Raw genomic sequence first — 15,406 nt, forward strand, 5'->3', positions numbered from 1 at the left:
CGCTATAGTTTCGCGATCGTCGTGGCAGATCGCAAAAACGTCCGGCTCCGGAAGCAGCGTGCGCGCGTTGGGAGATAGCTGTTGCCGCGACTCCGCTGCCTCTGCGGCTGATGTTATCGATACGTTGAATAGCAGGAAATCCGAGGACGACAACCTTTCGTCGGACCCCACAGATAAGTCGACTTTACGATTCCGCGTATAGGTTGACCCCGAACTTTGGAAGGTCATCTTATGAAAAAAAAAAAAGACGTCAACTTATAATCGGCAATATACGGTAACACCACCTGTGACTCATTGTCTGTTGACTTCTTATAGTTCTTTCTAATAAAGAATGGACACCCTCCATGAATTTCCCTTCTTCTGGTTATTCTTAGCAGCATGTGCACAACATAGCCTTGAGATTGAAACAGCATGCCAGCAGAGGTTATGCATGCAAGTATACATTCAATGTTTAGCGCAAGTTCTCTTCAATGTTCACACTCCAAAGCGAGGTGTCAGCCTCACATGAGCAGATATCGTAGATACGTGCACTTAATCACATAATCATGCAGTTTCTGCAATGTTGCTTGCTAACAATGTAGCGAAGTAACGAATGATCTTTCAAGATGGACGAAAGAAGGTGGCCACACTATGTGTACTTACCATCGGCCAGTACGCGCTGGTTGGCCTGGAGCACCAGCTGCTCAGCACGGTGCTTGGTCTCGGCATAGGGACCCATGAGGAAGTGCTTCGGCGTGAAGGTGGTGTTCTCCGCACCGAAGAAGATATGGTTGCTGCTCACAACCACATCGACCGTGCTCGTGAACACTAGGTAGGGCACGTTCTGCCGAATGCAGGCATCGATCACCGTTCGTGTACCTGCGGCAAACGACATCGAGAAGTTCACAAGGAGACTGATGGTAGTTCACAGTGCATAATTCAGGCAGTAGCGTAAAAAATCACATGGACGGCGAAAGCAAGATGGGACACAGTGCTGTGTCCCGTCTTGCTTTTGCTGTCCACGTGATTCTTTAAGCTACTGCCTGTATTACAGACATCAAGAAAAATTCCTGAAATCTCGGGCAATGACATCTCAATGTCATATCTCACGCTGTCATAATGCATGCATGTCAAATCAGCATTGAACGTAAACAAGCTGCACAATGTGATAAAAAGTTGAACTGTTTCTGCAACCTTCTGTGCAGATTTCCATTCTATACTAATGCTTGCAAAGGACATGAAATTCATGAGTTTTACAGGCACAATCGCAAACCCCCCCCCCCCCCACATATATTAATCTAATCACATCCCAAAGACTTACCCCTCCATAAGAGCCAAACAAGTAGCAGTAGGATTGCACCGATAACTTCAAATGTGCAGGTTCGATCAAGTGACAGTCATTTACACAGCAACCATCACATGGTTGCATTGCATAGCACTGCCATAGTAACCAACTGAATGCCACAGCAACAACTACAGAAGAGGATATGCCGGGTGAACAGCGCATCTGAGCAAAAACACTCCTGCAACCACTTGAAGCACTCTTCTCCTGTAGAGAGCATGAAAAGTCTGAGAGCAAGCTCCACACACTGCAGTACAACATCAAAGATTCGTCTATTAGCCAAACAGTTAACTTGAAGTTAAACTTTCTAACCACACGCACTTTACTGAAATAATGCATGGCTTAGCCCTATGTCAAGTCTTAAAGGATGAGCAATTGATGTGCTTCATCAGCATGCAATGATCTTTACTGACAGCACGATACGACGACTGCTTTGGAAACACGTCAAAGAAAAATATCGAAATAAAGCTTATGCCCTGCTTTTCCATTCCTGTGCAATGTTTCAACTTTAGGCCATCTTCTTATAACTCTGGTGAAGCTGACGTAAGCAGTGGTTATGTGAAGCTAATATAAAATGTTTCAAAGAAATGGACTGACGTTCTTTACTACAGCCAAAAGTTTTATTTGCTAATTGCCAGAGTGATGCCATATTGTTGCGACACTGAAGAATACGGCAACTTGATGCGCAGGTTAAGGAACGAGCTCTTTGTCGGACGAAGTTGTGCCCAGTAGAGGTAACACTTCAAGAAAAATGACAGCAGCAAGTACAATAAGCAGTTGTAAAAATCTGACCCACATGTGAAATACATCACCTTCTAATGCATGCATTGTCGTACGCTACAGTATAAAATCACATGTGCTCGCGCAAGTTCTAGAATGTGCACAGCTATTAATGCTGTGCAGGCAATCTGATTACGATCACTAACATTCCAGAAGCCTTGTAACATAAGGCACATGCGCCGAGCGACAACATAATAGTAAAACTGGCTGGACAGTGAAACATGGCCACTGAGAATAACATCAACAAGCCATGCAGTTCGTCATACCTTCGACGTTAACAGCCTCCATGGCCTCTGCATCGGGAAAGATGCTGCAGTCAACCAGGGCCGCAGTGTGGATGACGCAGTCGACACCCGCAAATGCTTCTTGCACCGCCTTGGCATTGCAGATGTCGCCCACGGTGGCCTTCATGGGTTTCTCTGTGCCGTGTTCTGCAACGATGCGCAAAACGTGTGAACACCAGAAAACTTACTTAATCCTTTACTGCAACTATTATTTAATGCCAGGAAATGTAATACTTCTCTGAGCATTACGTGACCTTTCTTTTTTCTAATTGCAAGTTTTAAAGCACACTGTGTCATACATTCAAGCTGGCTTGAATGAACGACCTTTGTCAATTTTTTTTTCAGCACATTATAGTATTCCTTCCTCTACTCAATGCCAATACTGTCTACTTTCTTTGCATGCCTTGAAAAGCTTCACTCCTCTTCACAGCATGCCTTCATGGTGCATAATACAACCCCTACCCAGCAAAAAGGTCAAAGAAGTTCAGTAATACTGGTAGCTGTTTGCTGTCATAATATGTAGCTGTAATACAATAAATCAACTATAAAAACTTAATCCATTAATAATAAAAAATTGGGGCCACTACGTAGTGGTGTTGCGAAGACTGAGAAAATAGTGGAGATGGTGGCCTTCCCCTCCTCTTCACCCTCACCTCCCTTTCCCACCCCTTGCTCTACTATACTATACTCGGCTATGCTATGCTTTACCCTCTCCCCCTTTCCCGCCCCTTGCTATACTATACCAAACATTGACAAGTGCTGAAGATTGGGGTAGTTGGTTTGTCGTACTTCAACTGGTACAGTACATCACGGGAAAAGAAGAAACGGCCAAGCCAACCGTTTCTTCTTTTCCTGTGATGTGCTGTATCAGTTCATATACTATAAATTGCTACGCTATGCTTCCATTTTGCTTTGCACAGCTGTGCCGAGTTTCGAGCGGACCCCGGCCACGGATGGAACTCGAGTTTAAACAGCTCCGCTGCTAATGGTCGTGAATATTACGTTAAGGGGTTAATCGTCCTGAAACAGCGGAGTGGCTCATCGGGGATGCTGTTGTGAAACGCTCCTGAATAATTTCCGCTGTGTGGGAGTCTTTGATGTGCACCCAAAGCACTGTACAAATGAGAATTACGGCATTATTACTTCCATTATTGATAGATGATTCTGCTGTTCAGAACAGACCCAATTAGCCGACACTCCACCAGCAGCATTCTTTAGTCCTGAAATCACTGTTGAAGACTGGCTATCTCTAGATCTTGAGTGGTATTTCACTAAGAGGCCTCCCTAACACACTTAAAATGTAAACTGAAGTGCACATGTGCACAAGGGTTTTCAAAATTAGGCAGGATTTGGTATGCACAGATTATGCATAGCGCTCCTGAAGGGCTTTGTGCCACGATACAAATAGACAACCTTTATGTGGCAATGAAGGAGAAGCTATGGATGCAGAACTCACACAAGTAAGAGCGCACCATGGAGAATGTGTTATCTTCTTTAATCTGTGTTAGGCTCAGCTGGAGAAGACAAAACATGAACATCTTATTTACAAAGAAAAAATAAGACAAAAATGGACAACTAGGAGCTGAATCAGACATATTTACATGCCCGCTTTTTGTTTCCACATTTGCAGTAATTTGAAATAGTTGCAAGCAGAAGCAATGCTGATTAAGAATCTGTTTCAAGGAACTAAAAGCATTTTTAAATACTGCCAGAATAGTTGGTGCGATAACACATGTGCAGAGGCTCACCAATCGCAGGTTTTCTTTTTTGTCACAGAATGCTGTCCACAAGTATGAAAGCAACATGGTGTACCCCTCTGAATTCATCATGCTAGGTTTTTAGGCAGAGTCAAACTCTTGGTTGGCTTAGCGCAACTCTGGCAGAGCAGTTGTCAGCAGCTATGAGATGTCAACATCGCTTGACACACTGTTACCCCAACATCAGTTATAAGCTAATAGAAATAATCAGCTCGCACATTTATCATGCAATCTCAAGAGCACATATAAGCACGCTATACGAGAACAGAGAAATTAAGTGAGGAGGTGTAGAAAGCGAATGCAACCCACTCAATTTGTTCTCGTAGGGCTTGATGTCAAAGAGGCGGATCTCCTTGACGTTCTTGTCGAGCTCCTGCAGCAGCTTGACCACATGCTGACCCAGGAAGCCACTCGAACCGGTCACAAGCACCACCTCCACTTTGCGCTTGTCCCTGCTCAATCAGACAATTGAACATTTCACTAATTGCTACCTCAAAAACGAACAAGCTTTACATGCATGAGTCAGTGCAACATACTTCAGAATAGCAGAAATGAACATGCCGTTTCTTGAAGTACGAGGAAGAAAAAGCAAGAATATGATTCAAGCTAGTGAAACAATACGGGAGCACAAACTGTGGCACATGGCACTCTGCGGGTTAGCACATGGTTGCACATTCGGCGGCTGCATTTTAAACCTTATTGTAAGGCTGACAAATAAGTCGTCATGAGGAAAAGTACTGCTATCATGAACATATGATAATTACGTAGTGAATCTGCTACTATGTTAAAGGTTTTGACACTGGATGGCCAGTGTGAAGTCTTCCTTTGAGTATTTGGGTGCTCGAATGTTTGCACTAAGAAGGTGGCTTGCCTCTGCACCACAAGGCTCGGAAACTTGGCACAATTTTTGTTATCTCCTGCTGCATGGGAAGAATTAACGGAGGTGGGATGCAAAGAACACCTGCTTACCATGCTTTCAGTGCATGTTAAAGAACACCAGGTTGTCAAAATGAATATGTATGCCATCCACTATAGCATTCCTCATAGCCCACTGTGCATGCAGCTTCAGAGCATTTCACCCCGCAACCTTTATGATACTCTAAATAGAATGCCTTACAATGTGTGGATAAAAGCAACTTGCACATGCTGAAGGACAATGCATATGAAAGACAAAATGAACTCAGAATCAACACTAAAGCCGAATCAATGTCAAATGTGTGGTGTCGTTCATTGTGCCTCAAAACTTCCGCACTCTACTCCTGCTGAAATGCAGTTTCCATGGCAGCAAATGCACTACATGTACACACCTACAGTACAGTAATGACAGAATGAAATGAAGATATCAAAACTTTTAGTATGACAACTGGAATGCACAACTGCTAGAGGTAACCGCATAATGCCGTTACAAATCAGGCCGCTAAAGGTAGTGCTGTCTCTGATGTAAATGTTTCAATTCATGAGCACTGTATATACATACATACATATACGGTCGCTAGTACTACACTTAACTAGTTAATCATAATGCAAAAGTTATGTAATACTGTCAAGGCACAAAAAAAAAAGATACTGGTCACATACACTAAAATGGGTCTAGCCTTTCACACTCGTGCAGGTCAATGCCAATACCTAACATGTGCTCAGTTTGTTGCCTTTGCCCTCGCTAGCTGGTGTGCACATTTGTGTACTTCACTAGGAAGCGAAGCCATCCACGAGGATATTCACGTCCAGGCATATTTTTTTTCCTTAAGCTACCGTGGCTTCCTTCAGGATTTCAAACAATAAAACTAGAATGCCCGTCACAACCCCTTCAAGGAACGGAAGACCGGAAAGCACCTCAGCCCACCTTTATTATACATAATATGTGTAATACAAAATAATGACGTGATCATAATATTATAAGACGACGTCCGGTACAACGGAACGATGCTTTTGTTCACAACAATGGTGTGTGAGACAAACGATGATGATGACCCGGCGAGACAAACGATGATAAGCAATACAAAGGCAGATGAACACAAGCCTTCACCAATGGGAGCGCACTCCAGACTGACATCACGAGGCGGACAGCCAGTGACCTCCCCTACAGAGTACATTGCCGAGTGCATGAGCGGGACTATTTCTAAAGTCATGGAGGCACAAGTCGTGGCTGTCACACTTCGGTCGTCTGGGCGGGGCTTCTCCGGACTTCTTAAGTTTTATCTCACTATAGACGCAAGCAAAGCCAAATATAATTAAGAGGCAAACCTCAAGATTGACAAGTTAAAAATATTTGCAATATTTTTTTACTCTGTATTTCAATTTTAAATACGAAGCATTTCTTAGCAAACTTCTGTGACTTTGAGCATGTCTGTCTGTCTGTCTGTCTATCTATGTATATAGCCGCCTACGATTTTGTGCTTTCCTGGCTGTTTCGTTGATGGGATGTATACCAAAATCGGCATGACTGTATGATGAACATAAATTACAGGTCACAACATGAAAACCATGACATCCATGTCATGAATGGCATGATTTACATGCCGCGATCTTGGTGTTCTTGCGGCCGTTTTGTTAATTTGATATATACCAAAATTAGTAAGGCGTGACAAGAGTGTACGACGAACATAAGTTACAGGTCTCAACATGCAAATCATGACACGCATGTCATGTACAGCATGATCTATATGACATCGTCTCGGGGAGAGGGGGGGGGGGCTTGCGCCTGTTTAAATAAATGGACATATACCAAAATTGGTATAACAAAACATTTCTGTATGACAAACATAAATGACAGGCGGTAACATGAAACTCATGACATGCATGTCATGTTTGGCGGGGCACACCTGCCATGCTCATGGTGCGCTCGCGGCCGTTTCGCCAGTTTGACATGCACTAAATTTGGTATTGTGTAAAGTGGCTGTATGACGAACATAAATGACAGGTGGTAACATGAAAATCATGATACGCATGTCATGTAGGGCATGATTTACATGCCACGCTCATGGTGCACTACGGCCGGTTCGCTAGCTTGATATACACCAAAACTGGTATTGCTTGACGTGACTGTATGAAGAACATAAATGACAGGTGGGAACATGAAAATCATGACATGCATGTCATATATGGCATGATTTACATGTCATGCTCACAATATGCTCGCGGCCATTTCACTAGCTTGACATGTACAATATTTGGTGTTGTGTGACGTGGCCGCAGACGAACATAAATTACAGGTTTTAACATGACATGCACATCATGTAGGGCATGATTTACATGCTACGCTCATGGTGCCCTCAAGGCTGGTTCACTAGCTTGATATACACCAAAACTAGTATTGCGTGATGTGACTGTATGACAAACATAAATGACAGGTGGTAACATGACAATCATGACATGCATGTCATGAGTGGCATGACTTACATGCCACGCTGATGAAGCATTCGCAGCTGTTTTGCTAACTTGATGTGCACCAAAATTGGTATTTCGCGATGTGACTGTATGACGAACGTAAATGACAGGTCCTACCATGGAAGTCATGACAAGCATGTCGTGTATGGCATGCATTACATGACACTGTCTTGATGCGCTTTGGGCTGTTTTGTTACCTGGATATATATACGAAAAATGGTATGGCATGACATGAGTGCGTGACAAACAAAAGTGACAGGTCATGCATTGTATGCACCAGAATATACGCTTCTTTAGCGTGGTATATACCATACTGTACATGCACGCATAGCAATCATGCGATATATAGTAAACTAGATGTCATGACATCAATGACTTCATTTGCCTCAAAGACAAACAAGGCGATGTATGCAACTCTTTGCTGGCTGCTTCGCATTACATCGATTCCCACAGTGCACAGAATCTGCCAAATTTTTATTACTTTGTTGCACTGAATTAGTTACCTGAACATTCAAGCTTATGGCATAGCCCACAAGTGTCTTTTCATGCTCGAGAGCAAATATTCAGTTGGCTAATTCAGTAAAACAAATCCTAGCTAATCATTTCCTATACTAATTAACATTCCACTTAAAAAAAACACACAACTGCATTTCTGCACAAATTGAATTGCCATGATTAGTAATAGAGGTGCACACAAGCTAGATTTTCCTCAATGTGGAAGTATGTTTGTATGTCCTGCAACATTTTTTTATGTTGTCATAGAATGACCTTACTACAAAATTCTTGCCTCACAAATATTATGCCGCAAAACTTTTTCATGTCGCTTAAATATAAGCAGGGTTATCGCATGAGGCTTCACCTATGTTTTTGTCCCACGAGCATACTATAGGCTACTTGAGGTGTATGGCAATGGGCAACACACCGCCTCAACATTCACGTCGTCACGTGTTATGGCCTCGGGCATTTTCCCTCCTCTTTCCGTTCATTGTATTGGCTGCAACTTCTCATTAAGAAATGCGTGGTGTCCGCATGTGGTCATAGCCAAAGTACCTACACAACACAGCAAACTGGGCTTTGATATGTCCACAAGCGTGTGCACCTGTTGTGAAGCTGATGACAACATTCCTGCGGAGAGGTCGAGAAACCTTTGGTTGCCTCTGACATGAAATTGTAAATTCCCTGCTGCTTGCAGCGCAGTATTATTTGGCTCCACATGTTCCCAGCCACTTTGCCTTGTGATTGGTAGCATTCTCTGACTATGTTCGAAAGCACAGCAGAGACCGAAGAATATTTATTTCTTTATTCATAATACCTTTCGGGCCCACTGAAGGGCACTGAGTAAGGGGTGTAACAGGAAAAAAAGAAATAAATAAATTGGTGCAACTTGCACTAGTTGCACAAGGCTAAAACCAACAGCAGAGCTGGACAGCCTTCCTTGTTACTATTTATTTTTTCTTTCGCTTTTCCTCTCTTTTTCTCTTTCTGTCTTGATCTCTGTTCTCTCTCTATCTCTTTTCTTTGTCTATTTCTTTCTCTGTCTTTCTATCTTTTTTTCTCTCTTCTCTTTCTTTCTCTCTTTTTCTCTCTGTGCTCATTCTCTCGCCCATCCGAGTTAGTGCATCCAACGCCGGACAAATCGGCGCAGCGGCAGAGCATGCGCCAAGTGCACATGTTCGGGGAGTGAAGCAGAAGATGAAAAGGCACGACGATGATAGTTTTCACTAACACTATATGGGGGTTCGCCAAGCATAAACAGCTCCACTCTTAAAAGGTAACACAGCAAATATTACAGTTAGTACAGCAGAAAATCGTTATACAAAGTTATCAAGGAACGTAATCAGGTTATTGTGAAAATTTTCGCGGTTAGATATGCATGCTATGTGGTCTGGAAGACTGTTCCAGTGTGCAAAAGCTCGAGGCAGTGGTGACGAAATTAAATGCTTGCATTTGGCCATGCATGCACAGGAAACTGAGTGAGTTGTGAATGTGTTGAGACGGGCACACAGGAGCATGAATCGGCATACAATGAGACTTGTTAATACGTATGTACCTATTGTTAGGACGCGGCACCAAACGCCGCTCTCTGTGTTGAGGCGCACGTGAGCCACGTGCAAATGACGTCATCTGTTAGCCGCCCCAGTCAAAAAAATTCAAGTGGTCCAATTGGAAAAATACCAATTGGCACTAACTGGTTTTCGACCAATTGGAATTTCGCCACCCATTGGAACGCACCAATTACATCCAATTGGTAAACCAGTTCATATCCAATCGGTAAACCATTTGGGTAGAGCTAGTGGTAATTGGTTGACCAGTTGATATAGACTGGGGTCCAATTGGTCAACCACTTGAACACGCATGGTCATCCAATTGAAGCTAACTGGTGCCCAAATGGGTAACCAGTTAAAGTGAATTGGTGTTCAACTGGTAATCCAGTTAATCGTAAATGGACACCCAATTGAAACTAGGTGGTGTTTAATTGGTCAACCACTTGAACACGCATGGTCATCCAATTGAAGCTAACTGGTGCCCAAATGGGTAACCAGTTAAAGTGAATTGGTGTTCAACTGGTAATCCAGTTAATCGTAACTGGTCACCCAATTGAAACTAGGTGGTGTTTAATTGGTTAACCAATTGAATAGATGTGGTAATCCAATTGAAGCTAACCGGTGTCCAAATGGGTAACCAGTTAAAGTGAACTGGTGTTCAACAGGCAATCCAGTTAATAGTAAATGGTCACCTAATTGAAACTAGGTGGTGTTCAACACGAAGAGCCTTTATTACACAACAGTTGTTCGATGAAAACATCTCATACAGAGGGGGCTTCATAGTACAGCTATACAATTCCTGCTACCAAGGGTATTCGTTGTCAAACTGTTGCCCGTTCTGCTTCAGCTTCAGGAGACAAGGTCGCGGATATATTCTCGTTGCTTAGGGTTCTTTCTTTGTTCCGCGTTGCGTCAGCAATGAGGCATGCTGCGTGAAAGAAAAATATGACAAGACTGTGAGGAAAATGAGCTACATGGCTGTAGTACAGAGGTTAACACACTTGTCTAAAAAGCTGTAACAGCACGCTCCAGCACGAGCAGTTTGAGATAGCCCACGCTCGAGCATTCACCCTAAGCAGTCATGCATGCAAACGTCCTCAGTACAGTCCAAAGCGCGCCGTTTGAGTGTTCTAGACAAGTGTGTTCACCTCTGCACGAAGGATGAAAATGTTCAATAAGTTGGTATGCTGGGCCAGTTGGTGCAACATATTGTAGATTGTATGAGCGGAAAACAGCAGGAATAGAAGGAAAGAACTTGACAGGACAGACGCTCAACTTCCAACTGCAGTTTATTGGAAATTTTTCTCACAAGTGCAGCCACCTTACCACAAGAAAGACAAGGCCAACAGGAAAGTTACTTATCCGACTACCGCCCTTTAACTATTTAGAAAGCCTATTTCTTTATCATTCAGCGCTACGGAGGGAACACTGATGCACGTGGTTGAGTATGCTTTAATCTGTACAGCTTCCGTGATCTCTGTGGTCAGTCTGTTTTGATTTGCTAAGAACATTACTGCTCGTAAACTGCGGATTGCACCCGCAATCTCTCTCAAGAGACAGGTGCGTGCCACCTGCGAGAACCTTCCATGACGATGCATGTTCTCCGAGTCTGTCATTTAGACACCGGCCCATCTGGCTGATGTACACTTTTCCGCAGCTCAACGGAACTCTGTACGTGGCATGCGTTTTTGTGCAACCTTTCTGGTTCCCTTTTCCCTTCCCATGATCTTTAACCATGGAGCACAGCTTGGCCAGTTTGCAAGGGGCTGTGAGCACGACGTCAACCCCATGCTTGCGACTAATCTTCTTCAAATTGTGCGACACAGAATGCACATACGGCATGACCACAATCTTTTGTTTTCCTTTTATCCTTGTTGTTGGTAGCATTTGTGCTCTTTAACTCCTTTAACAACGTGCCACCCACTGCAACTAGCAGACTGTCAGGGTAACCCGAGCTGAGCAGGCGACTCGCTTGCAGAAACTATACTTTATGTTATGCAGACAAGGCTTCTTCAACGACAAACTAAGGCAGGAAATAGCAATTGCTCTTTTTTTTTTTTGACAAGCTTACTGTGAGATGAATCATAAGGTAAAAGACCCTTCTTAGACCGCAGCGAAAATTCCCAGCAAACATGGTCAACTCAATTAAAAACCTCGGTAACATCTAAAAACTGCAAATCATCATTGGCTGGTTGTTCATGAGTGAATGATAATGAACTTTAATCGAGTTGACCATGTTTGCTAGGAATTTTCGCCACGGTCTAAGAAGGGTCTGTTACCTTATGATTAATCTCACAGTAAGCTCGTAAAAAATAAATAGCAACTGCTATTTCCTGCCTTAGTTCATTGCTGAAGAAATCTTGTCTCCACAACACCTGCTCAGCTCGGGTTACCCTGACAGTCTGCTAGTTGCAGTGGGTGGCACGTTAAGGAAGTTAAAGAGGACAAATGCTAACAACACCCGGGATAAAAAGAAAACAGAAAATATCGTGGTCATGTTGTATGTGCATTCTGTGTGGCACAATTTGAAGTAGATTGGTCGCAAGCACGGGGTTGACTTCGTGCTCACAGCCCCCTGCAAACTGGCCAAGCTATGCTCCATGGTTAAAAATCATGGGAAGGGAAATGTGAACCAGGAAAGTTGCACAAAAACACGTGCCATGCACTTTGTTCCCTGTACCGATGAGGTCGTGTACAGTTTCATTGAGCTGCGGAAAAGTGTACATCGCCCAGACGGGCCGATGTCTAAATGACAGACTCAGAGAACATGCATCGTCATGGACGGTTCTCGCAGGTGGCACGCACCTCACTCTGCACTGCGGAGATTGTGGGTGCAATCGGCAGTTTACGAGCACTAATGTTCTTAGCAAATCAAAACACAGACTGACCACCGAGATCACGGAAGCTGTACAGATTAAAGCATACTCAACCCCGTGCATCAGTGTTCCCTCGGTAGCCCTGAATGATAAAGAAATAGGCTTTCTAAATAGTTAACGGGCAGCAGTTCGGATAAGTAACCTTCCTGTTGGCCTTGTCTCTCTTGTGATAAGGTGGCTGCACATGCGCGATTCCGTGCTCTCCGTGAGAAAAATTTCGAATAAACTGCTGTAGTAAGTTGAGCGTCTGTCCTGTCAAGATCTTTCCTTCTATTCCTGCTGTTTTCCGCTCATACAATCTACAAGATGAAAATGTTAGCGATGTAACAATACTTACCGCGTACAAGTAGCTCCCACACGTCATGCTTGCTGCGCCCGTCACCGTGTCCACTGCAGTTGGCTGCAGTCGCGAGCCAACACTAGTTAGGGTAAAGAACGAAATGTGCGAAAGCTGCTAATAATGCAACAATTGCAGAAGTTCAAAAGTAAAATACTTACCTCGAATGTGGCTGAATCCACGGACTGTGCCAACATGAATATTTCAAAGACGCCTGATATAAAATACGCCGGTGACCTGTGGCATGATGCGTCTGATGCGTCCACAAAAAAGCGCGGTCCGATCGCGATGACTATGCTGATGGCACTTGCCGCAACGCACGCACTTCTGAGAAAATTAAATTTTAAGATTCTCGCTTGTGTCAACAAACAGTACAAAATTTTGTAAGCAAGAATTGTTTTTTTTTTATTTTAGAGCTTATTTTTACCTTATCTTCTTCAAGTGCAACTTTTTTGGAAGGGTTGTTAGTACGAAACCAATGTTTGTTCAGCCGTTTCCTGTCCGTGTTCTCGTGTCAGCGAAGTGCGGCGGCTGTTCGCAAACTTCGCATGGGTTGTAAAGTGGCTAGGCTTGCAGGTGGTATTCAATTGGTTGACCAATTGAGTAGATGTGATCATCCAGTTGAAGCTAACGGGTTCCCAAATGGTTAACCAGTTGATCACAAATGGTCATCCAATTAAAGCTAACTGGTGCTTAACTGGTGAGCCAGTTCAATCAAACTGTTTGTCAACTGGTTATCCGGTTGAATGCATATGGTCATCCATATATATATATATATATATATATATATATATATATATATATATATATATTGGATGACCATATATATGATGGATAAAGAGAATTTCTTCTGGCTACCGTAATAAAAAATTGTCAAAAGCTTCGTAATATATATATATATATATATATATATATATATATATATATATATATATATATAAGAGCATGACCTACATTTTTTTAGGGTTGCCATGTTAGTTACAAACATATTGCAACTAAGTATTTCAAACAATGGGTCTACTACGATTGTATAGTGCTTTTCCAATTCGAATGTGCACATCCAATTGGACCAACAAGCATTCCAATTGGGAGGCCAATTGGAACGCACTGTTCCAATGGTTTTCCAATTGGAATTTCTGACACCAATTGGACTAAGAAGCATTCCACTTGGGAGACCAATTGGCAAACGGTGGACCAATTGGAATGACCACTTGGAACTGTGAGGTCCAATTGGTCCTCCCTGTTGAAGTGCAGCATTCCAGTTGGTTTCCAATTCATTCCATTTGGGACCAATTGCTGGGAACTGGTATGACCAGTTGGACCCATTCACTTTTTTTGACTGGGGCTATTTATGGGAACGCGCAATAAACCTTTTGTTCTGTTGCTGAGCGTCTGGCTCCGAGTCACGTCCATTACAGTGGCGACGAAGACAGGCAGCGGACCAGCGCAGGCCCGAACAAGACGCGCAGTGCAATGCCAGTCAGCGGCATCGGGGAGTACAGCCTCGGTACAAGTGCGTCATGGGACGAGTATGTGGAACGACTTGAAATGTACTGCGAAGCCAACAAGCTTTCGAAGGATGAAGAAAAGCGCGCTGTTTTACTCAGCTCCTGTGGAGAAGAAACGTACAGTCTCATCGTGACGCTGGTCAAACCCGAAAGGCCAACTGCTGCAGCTTACGAGAAGATCAAGAAAGCGGTCCGAGAACACATGCATCCGAAGCCGTCAGTGCTGTACGGTAGATTTTTATTTTACAAGCGTAACCAAGCGCAAGGCGAAAGCGTCGCAGATTACGTGACAGCGCTGAGAAGACTGGCTGAAAACTGTGGCTTCGGAGACGACACGCTTCCTATGGACGAGATGATGCGAGACCGTTTCGTCTTCGGCATCAGCAACGAGGCTGTGCAGCAACGCCTACTGGCAGAAAGGGACCTGACATTCACTGTGGCGTACGACATGGCCGTGACAGCGGAAGCAACCCAACGGCAGCAACGAGAAATCAGGACACAGAGCCTCAGCGACGCGAACGGCATAGGCGACGCGGCCGTCCACGAAACGCGCCCAAAGGAGCCAGCTGCGTCCAGAGATGGCGTCTGTTACCGCTGCAACGGTGAGCACAGTTCTAAAACTTGCAAATTTCGTTATGAAGCTTGTCACTATTGCAGGAAAAAAGGCCATATCGCTAGAGCTTGTCGCTTCAGAAAAGAATCGCCGTCAAGTCATAATCAAACTGCGGCACAGAAGCGAGGAAAAAATCCGGCACGGAAGCAAAGTCAGGCAAGCAGACCGTTGCACGAAGTGGAAGAGCTTTACTCTGTTTACGAAGTTCGCGAGTCAGAAAAATTTATTACCACTGTGCTGATCCAAGGGAAAGAGGTGCAGATGGAAGTAGACTCAGGAGCGTCTCACTCGCTGGTTAGTCAAGAAACGTGGCGAGCAATTGAAGGACGCGCAGGCAAAATTCCGCTAGTCAGTACCGGAACGCAGCTTGTGACTTGGACGAAAGAGCCACTTGAGATGCTGGGAAAAGCAATAGTCGAAGTGCGTTTCAAAGAAAAATGTGCAAAGTTGCCTTTACTAGTGGTGAACAAGCAAGGTAGTAGTCTTCTTGGAAGAAGT

At 43.8% G+C, this 15,406-nt stretch overlaps 1 protein-coding gene and 1 long non-coding RNA gene across 4 annotated transcripts in view; both read right to left on the reverse strand.

Moving 5' to 3' along the window:
• The window catches only part of LOC119390488 (3 beta-hydroxysteroid dehydrogenase type 7), a 442,541-nt gene that overhangs the window by 413,272 nt on the left and 13,863 nt on the right, over positions 1-15,406 (reverse strand). For all 3 annotated transcript variants that reach the window (XR_007415821.1, XM_049414848.1, XM_037658099.2), the window contains exons 3-5: positions 4,452-4,594; positions 2,368-2,532; positions 643-858 (exon numbers count right to left, since the gene is read on the reverse strand). Coding sequence is in view for 2 of the 3 variants with exons in the window: in XM_049414848.1 (XP_049270805.1) it covers positions 643-858; positions 2,368-2,532; positions 4,452-4,594 (524 nt within the window). In the remaining variant the exon portion in view is untranslated. The remainder of the gene's footprint in view (positions 1-642; positions 859-2,367; positions 2,533-4,451; positions 4,595-15,406) is intronic.
• Positions 10,293-13,009, reverse strand: LOC119390489 (uncharacterized). Its single transcript, XR_005183334.1, has 3 exons — positions 12,949-13,009; positions 12,788-12,869; positions 10,293-10,502 (listed from the first exon to the last, which is right to left on the reverse strand). It is a non-coding gene; the product is annotated as an uncharacterized LOC119390489 (long non-coding RNA).

This window comes from Rhipicephalus sanguineus, chromosome 4 (genome assembly GCF_013339695.2).
Source record: "Rhipicephalus sanguineus isolate Rsan-2018 chromosome 4, BIME_Rsan_1.4, whole genome shotgun sequence".
In the NCBI taxonomy this organism is placed as follows: domain Eukaryota; kingdom Metazoa; phylum Arthropoda; class Arachnida; order Ixodida; family Ixodidae; genus Rhipicephalus; species Rhipicephalus sanguineus.